General features: G+C 48.3%; 1 protein-coding gene across 7 annotated transcripts in view; it reads right to left on the reverse strand.

Annotated features, from left to right (window-relative positions):
- Positions 1-306: 306 nt before the first annotated feature.
- Positions 307-19,929, reverse strand: part of FBXO21 (F-box protein 21) — a 47,849-nt gene continuing 28,226 nt past the window's right edge. For 2 of the 7 annotated variants that reach the window (XM_033408754.2, XM_033408755.2), the window contains exons 12-13: positions 14,108-14,197; positions 9,310-13,556 (exon numbers count right to left, since the gene is read on the reverse strand). In XM_033408754.2, the coding sequence (XP_033264645.1) occupies positions 13,369-13,556; positions 14,108-14,197 (278 nt within the window). In that variant the 3' untranslated portion in view covers positions 9,310-13,368. Of the gene's footprint in view, positions 2,951-9,309; positions 13,641-14,107; positions 14,198-19,929 lie in introns of those variants that run through there. The other 5 variants (XM_004281474.4, XM_004281475.3, XR_007471612.1 and 2 more) reach the window with 4 other exon arrangements.

The raw sequence follows: 19,929 nt of genomic DNA on the forward strand, positions 1-19,929 counted from the left end.
GGCAACACTGGAGTTTTCTTCCCTGACTGTTCTTGTGCAAGAAGCTTCTGCCATTTCACCCCTCACTCATGCTGTACTGTGTCCAGCTAGTTCTTGGGTCTAAAATGCAGAAGACAGCACATGGGCTTCTCTAAGATGGATGTGAGGAGACAGATGACGCTCCCCAGCTGGGGTTCCTCAGACCCCCGGTTCCCTGGAGTCTAGGTTTTTACTACAAAACTTCTCCTCGAGGATTCTGCACATTTGGTTGGAAAGCAAACAGGGAAGACTGGGAAGCCACAGCAGGAGGAAACGTATTAAGCTGCCTTCTCTTTGTGCTAATGAGCATTTATTTATATGATAATGCAATAATACAGCATTATTTAGGTTATTTAGGATCTGTTAGACTGTGAGTGAAGAATGCTTGTTGTAAATATCACAGACAGGTCCTCTCCCTTTCATCCAGAAGTTGGAGATGAGCATTTCCAAGGCTGGCACAGAAGCTCAGCAGAGTTGGAGTCTGGGCTGGCATTTCTATAATTCTTTGGGCCTTCCCCTCACGGCTGCAATGTCTTTTGATAGTATTCAGTATGCAGAGCTGAGGAGTTGCAACAGAGACTGGCCTGCAAAGCCCAAAATATTTACTATCTGGCTCTTTATAGAAAAAGTTTTTCTATCTCGTCCTTACCGTGATAAGCCCCACTATTTAAAAGACAGAGGGGGGTCTGCTCTCAGGTTGGCAATACTCTGGCTGGGAAGATGACATGCACAAAAAAGAGAAAACAACAGATACACCCATGACTAGAGTCTGTATGTGTGGAAGTTTGGGGGTCAGCTCTGGAACTGGATGGCTAGTTCTTTTCCTTCTAAAATTATTTCTTCTACCCAGTGCTGCCTGAGGACACTTTCCATTGCATTTGGCAAATGCCAGGCATCACGCTAGGTGCAGGAAGTACGCACATCACGGAGATCCAGCCCCTGAATCTGCCCTTAAGTTGCTCGAAGTGTTCTGGGGGACACAGGCAAGAAATGAACAACCCAAGCGGCAAGTGCTCTGATAGGGTTAAGCTTAAGATGCTAAGGGAGCGGGGTCAGGCTGGCAGAAGTGAGGAGGTTGAAGCTGCCGAGGGCATGGCCGCCATGTGGGAGGTAGGGTGTCCCTGCAGAGGGAACAGCCCATGCGGTGGCCCAGAGGTGGGCGTGTGTGGAGAAATGAGGGAGCCTGTGATCCGGGGCTGACGCAGAGCCTGTGTGCTAGAGGGCGGAAAGCTGCCCTCAGGAGTGTGGGCTTTATCCTTGCAACTCCCATCAAGCAAGGGAGTAACTGGAAGGAATACGTACTTTAGAAAGATCACCTTGGACGCAGCTGAACTTTCAAGGCAGGAGGCAGCAGGGGCCTGGACCAGGCTGGTGGCAGCGGGGATGCACCCAGGTACCCTCTGCAGGACCTGGTGGTGGATGAAACATGAGGAGTAAAAGAAGGGGTGGTGAGCCCTTCATTCAATTTCGGGATTCAGCAGACCCCTCCCGAGGGGGGGGGTCCCCGTTTCCCTCCGGACACTTCCCCAGCACAGGGTGGGAGGCCACACAGCCGATTTCCCTCCTAAGACCCCTCTGATTCACCCATGAGTCTACTGTCTCCTCTTTGGCCTGACACTGCCACCGATGGGGAGATGGCAGGGCGTTCCCGAGACCTGGATGGTTCTAGGCCCAAGGGAGGCATAGCCTGTCCTGGTCTGTGCAGGCGAGGAACCATGTCCTCGTTCTCTGAGTCACTTACTGGAGCCATGGCAGACCAGGTTTGTTCAGCAAACACTATCCCAAAGAGAGCGTGTCGGAAGACACAGCCTCTCTCCTGTGACTTTCCCAGCCTGTTCTGTTCTGGTGGGTTTGTGGCACATTCCACAAGGCAGCAATGTATGGCCGAATCCCAGCCGTCTGAACCCCGCCCATCCCTGGGCCACCGAGGGGGAGGGGCACTTCCATTTAAAATAAAACGATGACAGCGAGGCAGCGTCTCCAGGCAAACAAGCAGGTCCCCCGCAGATGCAAGGCTTCTGCAGGTGGAGAGAGAAGCTGATCGCAGAAAGATCTCCGGATCAGGAGGTGCAGTGGGTGTGGACAAATCTCCCCCAGCCTTCAATCTGTGCTGCTCAGCAAGAGAAATGACAGTAGTAGTAAAACAAGCTGGGAATGGATTTTGCTTTCTTCTGAGTCACCCGGGGGAGGAAAATGGAAAATTACCTCTCTGTCTTTCCCAAATGGGACACGAGTTCCTTGGAGGGGACAGCCGAGCCTGGGGCGTGCAGCCAGCTGGCAGGATCCCTGGGCCATCTTGCGCGGCGGCCGCTCTATTCTGGCTCTCTGCGTGCGCCCATTCTGCGTCTCCTCCTGGCAGGTCACACGGTGCCGGAGCCTAATGAGCTCTTAAGGCTAGTGATGCAGCTGGTTTTGGGGAGCTGTGCAGCCTGACCGGCGGTGACATGCTGAATGGACCTTGCCCAGACAGTGACACTTAGCAGAGTCTGTCACTCCCAGAGGAAACTACAGAACATTTGCCCCAGCCCCCTCACCCCAGAACCATCTGTTTGTCTCTATTACCACATGACTATGCTACTGGGAAGGAGATTTCCGCCTCCCCTCCTACGGGGCTCAGAGCGGGGAACTGCAGCTCCACACATCAGAATATGCATCTCAGCCCTGGAACCAGCCCTCTGTCCCCCCTTCCACCCCTGCCCCCCAGCTCCAAGCAGAGGGCAAAACCAAAGTAGAATAAGCAACAAATGATAAATGGTGCTTGGACGCTTTCTAATTAAGAGAAAAGTTAGGTGGAAGACTTAACACACATGGAGGAAATGGAGCCGTTGATAAATAACACATCCACATAAATGTGTGACCGAGTCACCATCCTGAGAAACCAAGGACTCAACAGGTGGTCCTCTGAACATCTCTGGCTGGCAGCTGCTAATCCCTGGAAAGGGAAAAGGATGATGAGCACACAAAGAAATCATGCTTTGCCAGGAGGTCATAGAGAGTGTGCCCTGAGTCTACCCTTCTGACTTTCACTAACTCCACCCACATGTTCTCACTGAAACTTTCTCACAAGCAACATCACTGAAAACTGTCAACATCTTTAATGGGAGGGGTGCCTTATTCTGTCTCCAGGAGGATAAGGAGGTAAACTCCACCTGGAGACTTGTTATCTTAGTTTGGGCTGCTTTAGCAAAAACACCGTAGACTGGGTGGCTTAAACAACAAATGCATATTTCTCACTGTTCTGGAGGCTGGGAAGGCCAAGATCTGGTGCTGGCAGATCTGCTGTCTGGTGAAGGGCATGTGTCCTGGTTTGTAGGTAGCCAGCTTCTTGCTGTGTCCTCACATGATGGAGGGGGTGAGGGAACAGTCTGAGGTCTCTTTTATAAGGGCACTAATCCTATCACGAAGGCTCCACCCTCATGACCTAATCACCTCCCAAGGGCCCCACCTCCTAATACCATCACCTGGGGGTGAGGTTTCAACACATGAATTGCAGGGGCAGGGGTGGGGAGGTGACATGCCAACAGTCAGTCTATAGCGGCTATAAAGAGCAGCTTGGAGTCAGGCAGAGATGGGCTGGGATCTGGGCCCTGTTCCTTCGTAGCTGTGTCATCTTGGGCAAGCTACTCAACTTCTCTGAGCCTTAGTTTCCCCGTGTAAAACTGGGAATATTCCTAATACCCCCAGGACTAGCAGAGAATAAAGGCTCAGCAGAGTGTGAGCTCTGACCCAGTGTGGAATGTTTGTGCTTTTGGGGAGTGTGTCCTATCACAGGAAGGTGCAGTGACTCCATCTAACATTCTAGAAGCATTTGTCTGCCTCTTCTGTGTCAGCCCCTGTGAACCCAGACAGGAGCAGGTGCGAACACTGACCTCGTAAGGTCTCCCTGAAAGTGGAAGGAAAATCTGCCTTATTGCACAACGGAACGGAAGATGCCAGCCAGCCTGGGGCGCACGAGCTCCTGCTCACACCTGGGGCTAAAGAGCCATGACATTACACCCATGGCCGCCTCGGGTGTCCATCACCCACACAAGGAACTGGGCTAGCCAAGGTTTGAGAGGACAGTCCCGTTTGGGCCCAAGTCTTGGCTGACTACGTTTTCCATATCATGAGGTCCAGGTCCTGAAAGCAGAGGGTGAACGGATTCGCCAGGATGGAGCACCTCAGCCCCAGGTGCTAACAGACAACCTGCCCAACTGGATTCAAATGTGAGTAACTGAGCAGGACGCTATGGGGCCTTCCCGGGTCAGACCCCTCCCCCATCTCCTCTGCTGAAGCTCCTCTCTGAAGTACCTGGATAACAGTATCTGATGCACATTCCCTGAGCTGTTTTACAGATGCTAAAACTCCCACCAGATGGAAGATGTCAACTACTTGATGACCATGAGCACAGAGCCCCCAGGTCTCCTGGAGCCTAAGGACTGACAGCTAAAACTCCTGTGACACCGCCCCATTACCTCACCATCACCCAATCAGAGAATTGTGCATGAGCTGATCACAGACCCTGGGATGCCCCTCCATCACCTGGCCTTTATAAATAGTTTCCTGGACCCCATCAGAGAGTTTGGGGTTTGGGGGCATTAGCTGTCCTGAAGTCCTTGCTTGGTGCCTACAAATAAACACTGCACTTTCCTTCACCACAACCTGCTGTCTGTAGATGGGCTTTACTGCGCGGGCGAGTGGACCCGAGTGTGGTTCAGTAACATGCATATGAGCAAAGCTGACGTTTTGGGGAACAAAAACCTAAAACCCCAAAGGGACACAGGGAAACTTTTAGAAATGGATACGTTTATCACCTGGATTGTGGTGAGGGGAACACAAGTCTATGCATATATCCAAACTCACCAAGTTGTATACATGAATTATACGCAGTTTTTATTTATTTTTATTTATTTATTTACTTTTGGCTGCACTGGGTCTTCACTGCTGCACGTGGGCTTTCTCTAGTTGCGGTGAGCAGGGGCTACTCTTCATTGTGGTGCACGGGCTTCTCATTGCGTTGTCTTCTCTTGTTGTGGAGCACAGGCTCTAGGCACGCAGGTTTCAGTAGTTGCAGCACGCAGGCTCAGTAGTTGTGGCTCGTGGGCTCTAGAGCGCAGGCTCAGTAGTTGTGGCACATGGGCTTAGTTGCTCCGTGGCATGTGGGACCTTCCCGGACCAGGGCTTGAACCCGTGTCCCCTGCATTGGCAGGTGGATTCTTAACCACTGCACCACCAGGGAAGCCCTATACGCAGTTTTTAATATATACCGATTATACCTCAAAAAAGCTAGAGGAGGGAAAAGCAACTTCCTTTAAAAAGTCTTTGCAGCCTTTGGGCTTCCCTGGTGGCACAGTGGTTAAGAATCCGCCTGCCAATGCAGGCGACACGGGTTCGACCCCTGGCCCGGGAAGATCCCACATGCTGTGGAGCAACTAAGCCTGTGAGCCACAACTACTGAGCCCGCATGCTGCAACTAATGAAGCCCACACGCCTAGAGCCCGTGCTCCGCAACAAGAGAAGCCACCGCAGTGAGAAGCCCGTACACCTCAATGAAGAGCAGCCCCTGCTCACTGCAGCTACGAAAAGCCCGCGCGTGCCAACGAAGACCCAACACAGGCAAAAATAAATAAATAAAATAAATAAATTAAAAGTCTTTGCAGCCTTGGAATAGGGTTTCCCCAAACTTCAAGAGTGCAAACTGCTGGGATGGGGAGGGATAACACGTCCTCATTTTCCCTCAACAAAGTCAATGTGAGTGAAACAGAGTGGCTGAAGGTGGTCAGGTGGTTGTCACAGCGCAGTCGGTGAAGAAATAACGTTCTAAATCCCAAATAATGAGGGATGATATTATTAGCAAGATATTTTCTGAGGTCAAGTCCAAAGGCTCAGGCTCTAGTCTCTGCTCTGAGACCCATGCCAGATCAAGTCACTTTAACCTCGATGAGCCTCATTATTTCTCTTTGTAAAATAACAGGAACCAGGGCTCTAGCAGCTGATTCTTAAGGGGTCTGTTAGCTTTCAAATTCTCTGTGGAAACGGTTTCATACAAAGGTAGCCACTACCCAGAAAGTCTTATAACCACACTTAAAAAAAAATCCTACTTTTATTAAGAGGTAAGTAACTCTCTAATCAGGTTTTTTTTTTCTTTAAAGGAACAGGTTCTAGGAGATTCTGGGGTCAAGTCAATTAAGGGAAGACAAAGCAACACCCATCTAAACAGGTCTTTGGAATAACATTTTAGCACCTGCAGGTGACAAAAGTGTACTTATGTATTCACTACAGCTCCCGGCACAAACGTGGGCACGTTAAAAGACACTCCAAGATAGGACAGCAGTGGTCAACCAGTAGGAAGGAAAAGACAGCAGCTCTTTCCAAAGCTGCCTCCCAGGTGGGGCTTGAATTCTCAGCGGGGCAAAACTAATTGTTGGGGGGAGTGAAAAAACGATTGCTCTTTTGATACGTAAGGCACAGATACACATACAATGCCTCAGTGGACGTACAGTGAGGTATTAAAATTCCACGGCAGTTCGCAGCACCTCTATTCACAAGTGCTAAAAGGTGAACACAACGCAAATGTCCATCAGTAGCTGAATGGATAAACGAAATGTGGTCTATGCATAAATTATTACTTGGCCATAGAAAGGAATTAGGTACTGATTCATACTACAAAGTGAATGGACCTTGAAAACATGATGCTAAGTGAAAGCAGCCAGTCCCAGAATGCCATATATTGTATGATTCCCTTTACATGAAATGTCTAGAATAGACAAACCCATAGAGATAGAAAGCAGACTGGGACGGGGGTGGGGGGAGGCTTGAAACGAGGAGCGACTGCTTCCTGCTTCATGGGGACAGAGTTTTATTTGGGGGCAGTAAAACGTTTTCATCTAGATAAAGGCGGTGGTTGCCCAATATTGTGAACGCGCTAAATGCCACTGACTGTACACTTTAAAATGATGAATTTTATGTTCTATGAATTTCACCTCAATTAAAAAAAAAGATCAAAACAATTTCATGGGGTGAGGGCTCTTAGGAAAAAATTATCTTAAAAGGGTCCTGGAGTTGGGGGGGGTGTTACTGAAAAAAAGGCTGAGAAGGACCGGGGTGGAGACAGCTAAAAGATACTGTGGGAAAAGCCTTCTGCACGGGAACAGCCAGGACAGACCATCAGCACATTGTGACGGTAGATTATGAAAGATTTCCACAACCCTGAGAAGATGGTGTTCTAGAAATAGGAGAAACTCAAAACTCTCATTCAAAGTGCTCTCTTAATTTTCCCCAGATTCAACGACTTCAATAAGAACATTTCCATTAAGAATTCTGTCATTTTCACATAGTGTTTTGGGGCAGGAGCCCACTGTGGCCCCCTTTGCCTGGCAAAGCAATAAAGCTATTCTTTTCTACTTCTCTCAAAAAAAAAAAAAAAGAATTCTGTCATTTTAAGAGAAGTAGATGGAAATTCGATCTAACCACACAAGGAGTCTAGAACGAACTGGTTCTCCCCTCCACATTTTTCTTTATTCTGTACAACTTCTTTTCCTAAGTTCGGGAAACAACCTGCTTTAGCTCCTTCTACTCCCCAGAAGACACTGACATCACCGTCCCCAGTTTTTGTTTTGTTTTGTTTTTTGCACAGCGAAACAGGAAATGGCGCTTCCTATGGAAAAATCAGCCCACTTTGAACTTAAAAACCAAACCAAAAAAAACCCCCAAAACGAAACAACCACCCCTGCAAGAACTGCTGTGACAAACCCTAAACTCTACGGTGTCAGCTTAGCAGGCGGGTGGCTAGGAGGTTGAAGGGTGTCTGGGGTTATACTTGGTTAAATTGCTGCTTATGATTTGCAAGGTGGCGCCTCGGGCACTGTAGCGAGTCTAGAAGCTGTCAAAGATACAGAATACAGGGTACCGGCTGCTCTTTGCAGCAGCTGATAACAAGATACCTGAGAGACGGACGCTCAGGCAAAAACGTGCTGGTTTAGAACTAAAACAGCAGAGTCAGAAATGCCAGGCTTCCTAAGTTGGGAAAGGCACTGCTTCTGGACACCACAGCAAGAGACAAGGATGGAAATAGTTTGAGCAACGAAGGCGCCTTAGACACTTGCCCGTTCAACAGCGAGACTTGGCTTTGACTAATAGCAGAGTCAGGCGGCCGCCACTAGGTCAGGAAGGGACACGCACCGGGCAGAGAAGCTAGGAAATAAAGTGGACTTGGGAGTTCCGGAAAAGAACTCTGGGTATGATTACCTGTGCAGGTAGTAGCCTGCTAAGTTTTTCAGGGAATTGTTGCCAGAGGGATCAGAAGCTTGAAAAACGAAACAAAGTCTTGGATTGGCGCTGTGAAAGCTACACAGCTTGCAGGGAGGGTGCACCCGCAGCACCCACTTGTGAGGCGGCCAGAACGGGCCCTAGAGGGCCGGATGGGGGGCGAGGAGCAGTGGACAAGGGAGTCCCTCCCACAGAGCACACTCAACCTCCCCCAAGCCCCACAGGGAGGCGGCTTCACGACGCCCACCTGCCCCGCAGTATTTCATCAGCCAGCGCCCAGGGCCTACTGTGTGTCTCGTTCTTTTTCCAAGTGGGAGTTTTCATTGCATTTCCCTGCCTCACCAGTGAGTGGGAACTGGGAGGGGGATTATGGACTGATGGGGAGGACGGCCCACCTGGGCAGGAAGTGGGTGAGAGGCACAGACAAGGCGGGGACCCCAAACCTTTCACTTTCCCCACCTGGCACACAGGAGGCCACCGCCCAGCCTCCTCTGGAGTTAGGGTGCGAGCCGGTGACTTCAGTTCCGGCTACTGAGGCAGAAGTACCTACGGGTGCGGCTTACCCCTGTGAGGTCTCCACGCCCCCCCGACCCGCCAAGGCTATCTGTTGCGGGGAGAACCGGTTGCGGTGGCAGCGTGGCCTGCAGGGACCCCCGCTGCTGGTGGTCGTGCTGTGGCAGGAGCCAGCAAGACGTTTCTGGACTGAGCTGCCCACAGCCTGGTGCCTGGAAGCCCCGCCAGCCTGACTTCAGACGCTGGCTCCCTGGGAGGGAGCGTGCCCTGCAGGAGAAAGGCACACTGCCCCCTCTCCTCCACCCTGGCCTCCCTGGAGGAAGGTGAGGGGAAGTGGGGAGCGCTGCCCCCAGCCCCAGAGCCCTCCAGACATGTCCCTCCACGCTCCCGCCCTCCTGCTGCACAGCAGGTGGCCCACGGTGCTCTGGGAAGCCACACCCGCTGGGCCTGGGTCTCCAGGTGACTGCATGAGGGCCGCCCGCCAGCCCACTCCCCTGCCCTGTGTTACGTGAACAAGAAAATTCTTCTGTGTTCAAGACATCATACATTTTCGGGTCTATTTATTACAGAACTAACATTACCCTAATACAATCATTGCTAAATGGCCGTAATACATTTCTTCTGTAATTGCACATAAATTTTAGTCACCAAAGGAATGTTCTTTTCTCCCAAGACTCTATAAATTTTCAGAACTGAAACGCGAGAAGTTAAGGTTGCAGCCAGGCAAAGGGTAAAGACACTTGCGAGGTAGTTGCTGAGGTTGTCGGCAGTCTGGGTGCGGGGAGCTGGGGCTCAGAGGTCAGGTCCCTGGGTTCACAGCCAGGCTCCCCACCTGCGAGCAGTCCGCTCAGGGAACTAGGCGGGCCTACACCTCAGCAGGGGTCAGCAGACTGCAGCCCACGGGCCAGCCGGCCCCATCCAGCCTGTGGACTGTTTCTTCACAGCCCTCTAGCTAAGAATGTTTTTTACATTTTTCAAACCGAAGAAGAATACGTGACAGAGACCTTACACGGCCTGCAAACACATTCACCGCCCGGCCCGCGTCTTGCAGGGTTGCCGTGAGGATTATAAGCAGTTGAGGCTGGTGCCTGGCTTAAAGTGAGCACGCAACGCAAGGTAATACCTGCAGTACAGCTGTTAATGTCTCCAAAACCAGACTGTCACAGAGCCAAATTCTGCATTCCTTCTAGGTGAACAGTCTCTCCTTCCCTCCAAAAATCAAACAAAAAACATGAAGAGCTACAGCTTGATTATTATGGCCACAAGACGCTTTAGCATGAAAAGGCTGCTGGCAATCCAACTTCACTCCCTTGGAACGTGAACGAAGGGAAAGACATGTCCCCCCCTTTACAGCAAAGGGGCCTGGTGGTAGCGGATGAGAGTCCAGGACATGAAAGCGTGACTCGGTTTAATACCTTAAGAAAGACTCAGACGTTTTAAACGTAGAACGAGACTTTAAGTGGATATTAGAAAATGTAAAACTGATTGAGCAAGAGTATTGATGCTGGTTTTTGAAATAACATGACTTTGCAATGTAAACGCACTTCTGACGGAGAGCTATTACGAGGCTCGGACAGAGACACCACGAAGCCAGCCTTTCAAAATCCGATTAGATGGATCATGTTTTCAAATGAGACGCTTCGCAAGACTGGTCTGCTGGTGACGCGGACTAGGTTTGGGCATAACTGACGTCTCGCTGAGACTGTGTTTCCCAAAGCAGCTCTGCAAACCCTGGGCCTCGGGGATGCTGTGCACATGCAGGTGTGCTGGGGGAGGAAAGTTCTAGGGCCTTAGAAGTTGGGAAGACACCACTACACTCCCCTCCTGGAAAGTCACAAAGTACAACAGCATGTGAAAGGCTCTGAGAAACACCGCAGTGCACGAAACTGGTGACGGCTCAGCTGTGACCATCCCTTTCCGTGTCGTGTGTGACAGCACACGTGTGACAGCGCCGGGGAGCAGCGCTCAGCGGGACGCTGTGGAAAACGCCGCGTGCGTGCAGCTATCGGGTCAGCATTAACGACACACCAACTCTCACTGCAACTCTCACTTTACAACACGTAACTCGACATAATCAAAAGGCTGCAATCTTTGCGTTACAACCGGACACTCTCAAGATGACTAGCCAGCTCGAAAAATTAACGTTTGGCAGGGAAATCATAATATAAAGGTGCTCTGTCCGCTCACTGATGTAAAGAGAAATTCAGTAGAGCCAATTTTTGCATATTTCAATCAGAATGAGAACTGAGAGAGATTCTGCTGTTGTCACGGCTGGGCTTTCTGTTCTGGAACGAAACCCGGCAGGCCATTTGTGTGGTTTCTCTGGATAAGTTCCATTTATTAATCATTGTACAAAAAATTCTTGGCATTCATTTGAAGAGAAAAGAAGTTACTATATCCAAATATTTAATATTTCAACATTGTGAAAGTTCTACTTTTATAACAGGGGTTTTTAAAGTGGAGATAACGTTTCGAAAAATTTTAAAAAGAAACTTATGATTTATTAGAGTACAGGATCCAAAACACATTTTTAGAAAAATATAAAGTGCCCAAAGACCAACTCACACAGGTGACACAGGCTTCCTGGAGCCAAATGAAGCATTCATGAAGAAACACATTTAGAAACAGTCTAGATACATATTTACAGGGGGTTAGTAAAGGTAAAACCGTCTTTCTTGGCTTCGATGTTACTCTAAGAAAAAAGGAAATCAAACCAGAAAACCAACAATTGTAACTCTCAGCATGCCACAGATTCTTAGTAATGCAGCTCATTAATATTAATGCCACAGTATCTAATTTTCACCTTTAAATGAGAGTAGTGTAAACCCCCCAGCCTCAGACGGGCCGGGTGTTGTGAGTGGTCACAATTTCAAATGCAAGTCCAGATCATCTGACTTTGGATTGGACAGATGAGGAACACGGGTCCTGGACCGGAGCTGATGGGGGCTGGCTAGCCAAATCCCCATCTCTTTCCCATAACTGCTCAATAGCTGTCACTTGCTAGTAAGTGGTCTCAGGTGGCTTCCCCAAACCTTGGTCAACCCAGGGTTTCCAAAGGGTAAACGAGAGGCAGTCATCAAACATGGTGTGACAATACTGCATGCAAATGGTCAGACAGGCAGCGAGGCGTGGCTGGATCACAGCCCCCGAAAGTCTCATTCACTAGAGCAACTGGAATCTTTTAAACTTAGAGTAAAGTAACTAGGTCCTAACTCCAGAAGTTAGCTGCTACTGGTTAACTACAAGGTCAGCCCGCTGGAGAAGGGACAGGTCGAGAACGGTGGGAGTCCGGAGCCGAGTTAAGACTCGGTACCTTCACGCTCAGGTACCACGAACATGGAAAGGACAGGTGCCAGCAGAGCCTGGCTATGCAGCCGGACTCCCCAGTGGCTTGAGCACAGACTTCCTCCCGGTGCTTTCACAGCAATGGTAACTCGAGAACACGGGCCACACTCACGTCTCCTTTCCCACAGGGCACACGCTCTTAAAATTGGAAATATTCCGTTTATTTCTACTCCGCCACATTCAAAAAGGTCCTGAAGTGATTCTAAGGAAGGACAGGGAGCACGAAAACTCCCCTTTCCTTTTTAATTTCTAAGTTTCATTATCTCTTCTTTTTTCTGGTTATAAAAGTGAAACCTCATTTTCAGGCCTTTGGAGACCACGGAGTACGGTTTCTAAAAGCAGACATTTTAACAGCAGATTGTACTTCCTACTACAAAGAAAACTCATCACTGATTTAAGATCTACTTACAATACTGGAGTAGATTTTTTAAAAAACCCCACTTATTTTAAAGGGAGGAAGAGCAGATGAATGTGGAAAACCCCATTCACAAAGGCTATTATTAATTATGCATTTTCTCAAAGAATTTTATGTAATAAAATAGAAAACTAATAATTCGTAGAGATATGAGCGTAAATCCAAGAGACGAATCCGGAAGGCAAAACTGTGTCATTCTCTCAATTCAAATAAAGAAAAGGATAAATGCCTGAAATCTGTTTCAAGAATTAGAAAAAAATAAATTCCAATGCTTCTGATTACCATTAGTTTGTTAACGACTCCAGAGCTAAGATGCTGCCAAGATCACCTAGAGCTTCAGCCCTGGATCGGCACTAAATTCAGGGTAAAAAGACAGATGATCCTGACTGAGGAGTGCACATATTCCACAGAGAAATCAGAGAGAAATGACTGCAAACGGACAACCCCATCTGTCCAGCAAATGAAACGTTCTGAGACGATGTAGACAGACACAATGGGAAGTGAAGAAAAAGAACGGTTATAAGAGTGTCGACTGTGAGACATCATGAAGACAGCATGTCACGAACTGTCACCACAGGACAAGCATACAAGCCATGCCACTGAACACAGTGCCTTTCAATGAATCACTAGTGTAGGCGGAGAGCAACATTGTCTTTGCAGCTGGAGGAGAGCACACGTGATTTAAACTTAGTAGGAGGCAATCAGCACTACTTGTTAAGTGGCTTTCCCGGTGGTGTGAATCCAGAGGGATCCGTGGAGACATCTCCGTCCGGAATCCTGTTCTCTTGGAAAATAGCAGCAGCAGCAAAGGTACAATGTCCCCCTAGACTTTACTCCACATTCTCTTTCTTTGCACTGTAAATATTCTGCACCGTTTCATAGACAGACTCCAGATCCTCTGGGTACCGGATTTCTAGCTCTGCGTTCGGGATGTAGTGAGTGCCCGTGAACTCGGAGAAATAGCGTCCGACGTCAGGGTGTGAGATCTCCTGAGGCTCCACGTTGTACTCCAAGTTCTCTGTTGGCAGAGAGGCACACGGATATTCTCATTAAAGCTGATGTCTGCAGGATCTTTTATCCAGAGACCCTCCTATCACCCGTTCTGAGTGCATTTTTGAGGGGGGGGAAGAAAAGACAGACGTTTATAGAAGTCGGAGGAGGAAACAGGAAGAGGCGGCACGGCGAGGCCACTGGAGGATGGAGGGAGGGAGCTCGGGGTCCTCCTCCAGCTCCGCAAGGAACACAAGTGTTTTCCTTCTCTCTGAGCAAAACTCCAGCAGTCCCTCGGGGTCCGCACACTAGGGGCTCAGCAGGCTTCTCTGACCTGATCCGACACAAAGCCACACATGTGGGCCGAGGGTGGCCTAGCCTGCTCGGTTCTTGCCAGCGGTGAAGCTGCTGAAGCCGCCTGAGCAGCACTCGCACGTCTCTCCCTGTCCTCCTCCTCCCAGTCTGCTACTGGGAACCGCCCTCCCACCACCCCAGCACCCTTCAGTGTTTCCAAGGGCGAGGACCCGGCTCACAGGGCTGGCTTGGGGTCCGAGAGGAGGAATGAAAAATGGCTCGTACCTCTAGGCCCTACAGGGATATGGGCTGTGGCACCTCTATCATCTCTTAGGAAAACCACACTACCTCCCTTCCGTGTTCCCTGTTTTGCCACTAGAGAAAGCAACAGAAAATAAGACTCCTTTAAAACGGAATGAGAAAAAAAGGGGTGATAATACCTGGTATTATACCAGGTATTTTAAAGCCTGAAATCCTCTCAGATGGCCTCTCCCTCCCCAGGCTATTTGAAAAACGGCTCCTCCATGGGACCAAGGAAAGGACAGTGTCTCGTGGGCCCTTCCTCACTGGCCATACAGCCCTGGTCCTAGATTGCGTGTGGCCCCCAGTCAGGAAAGGCCACCCCCACCCTCCATGTCCTGGACCAGAAAGGAGCTGCCCAGACAGGCCTCCCCGCTCTGACTGTGTCCCAGATCCGTATGAACCGTACTTAGCGCCTATTGCCAAAATCAATTCAGGGAGTCTCTGCGCGAGCCTAGCTGATGGGCTAACTAACACCAACGGTGCAGCAGGTTATCTCTTCAACAGCTCGTTAAACATCCTGAAACGCATGTTCAGGACCTTCAGTGCCCTCCACCCAGAGTACACAGGATAAACACAAGCGCCTTTCGGAAGCCTGCCTGTAACAGATGTTTGTCTTTCAAGAGAGGGGGAAAGACTTTGTAATCCAATCTGTAACTTTTTTACAAGATGGGAGGATTTAAAGAACTTTTGTGCTTGTAATTGTTTTAGGCTGTTTATTCAGACTACAATTGGGGATGTATCAGTTTGAGAAAACAACACCTTTATGGACATCACATACCAATCACGAGCAAAGATGAACGTTCAGACATTACCTCAGTATCGCTTAGGAGAGCAAAAAATGTAGCAACAATCTAAATGTCCAACTGCAGGTCACTGTGTAAATAAATGACGGCACATTAATTCAGCAAAATCCTAGACAGCCAGGAAAACGAGCAACCTGTTTTCAAGACGCTATGGGGGAAGTGGGAGGAAAAACACATTATCACTTACAAAAAGCCAGGAAGGCCACATACCTGCGTTGCTACGTGACATGCACATACAGCTACACATTTTACGTGAACTCCTTTAAGCTGGGCACGTACAGCGCACCAGGCACCGCGGGACGTGCACAGACTCCAGCTCACAAGGCTCCACGAAGAGCTCTGGTCACACGCCCTCTTGCGGCCGACCTGACAGCAGCAGGAGTGAGGACCCTGCCCAAGGATTCAGCCGGGGCTCAAACCCAGACGGCCCAGTTCCAGGGCTAGGGAAGCAGCTGAAGAGAAGCGTCCCCGTGCACTGTCCCGCCAGCAGAGGTCAGGGAGGAGGGGCTGGGATAGACCAGAGGGGCGGGCCACGGCTGCCTCAGAAGGCAGGCTGTGGGGACGGTGCTCTCTGAGCTCTGACCTCTCCCTACTGTTACCACCAGAGCTCTGGGGATGGTTTTACTTCCTTCCTTCCATTTATTTTCAACAAATGTTGAAAAACAAAAAAACCAGAAAGTTGGATGCTTTAAAATGCCACTGGCTGAGAAAATCCGCCGTCTTGCCCCCTCCCCCAGAGAGCGATGAGTCACGGGCATACCTGCCTTGGGGAGGCACAGGGGGATGCAACCACGGCCTGGGGCCTGAACCCGGCCAACTGCCTTCCCGTCGGCTGTTCTTGCCCCAGAGATGTTCGACGGAGGGCAAAGAACCTGGGATTACCCCCGAGAGATAAAAGTCCGTTTGGTCCCCATCCGGGGGCCATTCTGCTTCTGACAGGATGCTCGGCAACGTCTGAAGACATTTCTGGTTGTCATGATTGGGGGCTGCTGCCGGCATTGTGTGGGCAAGGGCCAGGGTGCCTCTAAATCAATGCACAGGACACCCCCCAACACACAGCTGTCTGAACCAAAATGTGCCCAGAGCCTGCTCTGAAGAAAGCCAGACACATGTTCCCGCATCACCTCTCTCCCTCTCTTTTTCTATGTATCCTTAAGCAGCAGCTTGGTGTCAGCTAATGCTTGGCACCTGAGTGTTGGTAGGAGGGCAGAAAGGTCACACTCAGGTCATGATCACGTGTCTGTAAGGACAGCACGACTGGGCAGCTGCTGCAGAGAATTCTGAACGTGGGTCCCAAACAAAGAGGCATGAAGAGTACGGAGAAAACGCTGGGGAAGCCAGGAAAGGGGTAGTGACAGTCTATGAGGGAGCTCACAGCCCCGCTCTTGGCTGTTAGCCAGGAACATGGACTGAATTCAGTGTTTATCTACCTGGACTCCCAGCAAAACAAGAAAAATGTACTCATAAAGGAAACTTTTTTAGGAAAAAATAAAACACTTTAGTTGACAACTAAGTATTATGAGGGGAAAATAATTCCCAATCCACTAAATAAGTTTAAAAAAATTTTGAAGAGGAATAAGAAATCTAAGTGATACAAAACTTAATAAAGAGCAAAATATTAAACAGGGACTACTTAAAAGTCCTGGAAAAATCTTGGGAAGAATTTGATTCCCCTAAAATTTTCAGAGAAATGTGTCTGCTTATTTTATCTAAAAATTTCAGCTACCCCAAAATACACGAATACATTCCTGTAGAAGTCTGGAAACAGTACCCATGAGTCCTCTGGGGGCGCCTATCGGCCCCTCCCCAGAGGAAGCCACTATGACTGTGAGTTTTTCTAGTCCTTCTTTTATGAACATACACACAAGTAGCTAAATATAATTATATGCACTCAAAGAGAATCCTGTGCTGCCTTACGTGTGCTTATTCCTATCAAACATACCGTAAGCATTTACCTGCAACTGGTTTATTAGGTTGCAGCTCAGCTTCCCGAAGTTTGCATATACCCCCACTTAACAGACAAGTCCCATGAATGACACTGCTTTGCTGTCATAATGAAGGGACCACAGGCCCCCTGTGTCAGTGCGTCTCCAGTGGAGGAACCGAGGGGAGAAGTGCCAGGTCAGAGGAGAAAGAGCACTTGAGATTTTGACAATTTAAGAGGGAGCCAAACTGCCCTCTGAGACGGCTGAAAATTTACACTGCAACCCTGACGCGGGGAGTCCTCACACCCTTGCCAGCACGTGCAGACCGCCACAGACTGTGTGTGCGCGTGCTGGGGGGGAGGGGGAGATGGTGGAAACTTAGTTTGGAAGTGGAAGACCAATTATGGAGAAGGAAACTGACACTGGGTGAGGGCACGCCACGGCCCAAGTGTTCAACCAGGTGCTTTACCATCATACACGGAAGACATGTAAAAGCCAGGTTTTCACACCACAGCTGAATTCCTGACCTTCCACTATGGGCAGCTGGCTTAAATTCAGAGCATCTGTGACAGTCGTTTTCTTCAGTACTAAGAAGTACGCAGGGAAGTTGAGACAGGAGTTTCTGGTACCAAGAAAATATTAATACTAAAGCACGCCCCCTAGTGGGAACAAAAATTACAAACATGCAAGATGCTGTATAGCCCGTTAACATATTGAGGGAAAACTGAATTGTGCAGACTCAAAGTATTTGAGGATGGCATGCAGGTGTGTGGTTTATAATTCACTCTTCAACTCTCTGTGGAGAGCGAAAAAACAGAAAAGCATTCATCAATGGGCTCTGCCCAGATTACTAGGATCACTGGAGCCAGAGGCTGAAAATTTAGATCACGAAATAGTTTAAAAGCAAAATAACTTAATGCAAATATGTTAACCCAGAAATGTTCAAAAACATATTTAAATTAGTGCTTTTAAAATTTACCCTCTCAAGGTCGCTCACTGGCTAAATGTGGGCTAATTTGAGAATAAAATTGTTCCAAATGATTGTAACACATTGACTAAATAAAAAATCCAGGAATCTATGGGAGGAGAGGGGAAGGAGAGAGGGGGAGAGAGCGAGGGAGAGAGGAGGAGAGGAGAGAGAGGCAAGGGTGGGGGAGGAGAAAAGAGAGAGGAAGAGGGAGAGGAAGAGGGGGAGGAAGAGGGGGAAGGAGGGCAAAGCTCTTGTTTGCAGAACTCGAGGGAATACCCGCAGTAGAAAACCACCATTTTGCAATTCTCACATCATGATTTAGGCAAGAAGAGCCAATAGGTGCTAAAACAAACATAAGGATAAAGGTTATTGGGGAACAGGGTATACCCAGGATGCCCCAGTTTGACCCCATGGATTTCCTGTTAACTTCAGAGGGAAAACTGTCCCTTACAGCAAGTCACCATCTTAGCCAATGACCACACTCTGCCTCACTAACAGTGGGACACGGAACCCCACGGTCTCTGGACGAGATGCAACGTGACGCACACAGCACCTGAGAGTAAGCGCGCCAGCCAAAACCAGCAACCTGATCTAACCAAACCCGGGCCTAACTTCCAGTTTACAGACAATACACAGACAAAGAAACAGTAAGACAAATGCAGAACGTTAGACAATTTACAGGACAACCAGCCCGGACTCTTCAAAAAGTCAGTCTTGTGAAAAAGGGAAAAAAAGATGAGAAATGAGGAACGGTTCTTTACTAAAAGAAACTACAGAGACATAATAACTAAACACAGTGCCTGAATCTTGTCTGGATCATGATTTAAAAATGAATAAACACGAACCTATAAAGTTACTCTTGTGAGAATTGAGAAATTTGAATATTGATTGAATGTTAGATATTATGAAATCATTTTTATTTGTTGGGTGTAATGTTGTACCTGTGGTAATGCAGAGAAATGTCCTTATTCTTAGAAGATGTATGATTAAGTATTTAGGTCATGTTATCTGCGATATTCTTTCAAATCAATTTTAGAGTGTGAAACTGACAAGCAGATTTTTCTTTTTTTTTTTTTAAACAAAGTCATTACAGTATTCTGACTGTAAACCTTACAGCTCATGTTGACCTAAGGTAAGATTAGGATGAATTCGTGAATCTTCTACGCAGACACTGGACAAGTTCAGAACACCTTAAAACCAAATACCCAGCTTCACCTACTCTAAGAAGCCCATTTTAAAGTTAATATAAATGTTTCTAGAAACCCAAATATCAGATACTCAAAGTCTTGATATCAACTCCACGTAACGGGCGATGAGTGTACAAGGTGAAGGTGTAGACACGGACCCCAGTGTTGACAACAAGACAATTTCCTCTGTGCTCGTGACTTGCCCTGTGACGCGCAGTGGGAAATGTTCACTGAGTGATCAGTGGCGGGTGCAAACAGTCCGAGAATCACTCAGCAATTTCCAAATAACTTGATTTTTAAAATCTGTAGTATAATTTTTTTTTTATCTGACAAAGCTTTTTAAGTTAAATAAAATCCCTGTCAGTGCCTTCATCTGACGGGGGTGCACATCACCCCCTCTGATAACTCCCCTTGTACTGACGGAGGTTAGGTGAGCTGTGGTCTCAATAAAGGGAATTTCTCTTGTATACGATCCTCTCCCAGCTTCTAATGAATTAACAATTAATATGAAACTTTTTCTAGTCTTTTCGGTACTTCTGAGATGTTTATGCATCCAACATTTCTATTACTGGATTTACCAGAACACAATATCAACTTAGGCCAAACGTGATGCTTTAGGTGAGACGCAAAAAGGTGCAGCATGGTGGTTATGGGGAAGGCTCTTTGCCAAGCTGCCTGGCCGCATACTCTGGAAGTTAAAATTTAAACATCTCTATGTGCTTCAGTTTCCCTGGGTATCAAATGCGCACGATGATGATGATGATGATGGTAACTACAGTTCTCAAATGGAGCTAATGTACATTAGAAGGCTGCTGTCACAGAGCAGCACTATGTTAGCATTTTTATTAATAAAATGAACACTGTGAATGCCTTGACAGGCAGGCATGCGATAAATTCATCTCACTAAATGGAGGGACAA

This window comes from Orcinus orca, chromosome 15, assembly GCF_937001465.1.
Source record: "Orcinus orca chromosome 15, mOrcOrc1.1, whole genome shotgun sequence".
Classification (NCBI taxonomy): Eukaryota; Metazoa; Chordata; class Mammalia; order Artiodactyla; family Delphinidae; genus Orcinus; species Orcinus orca.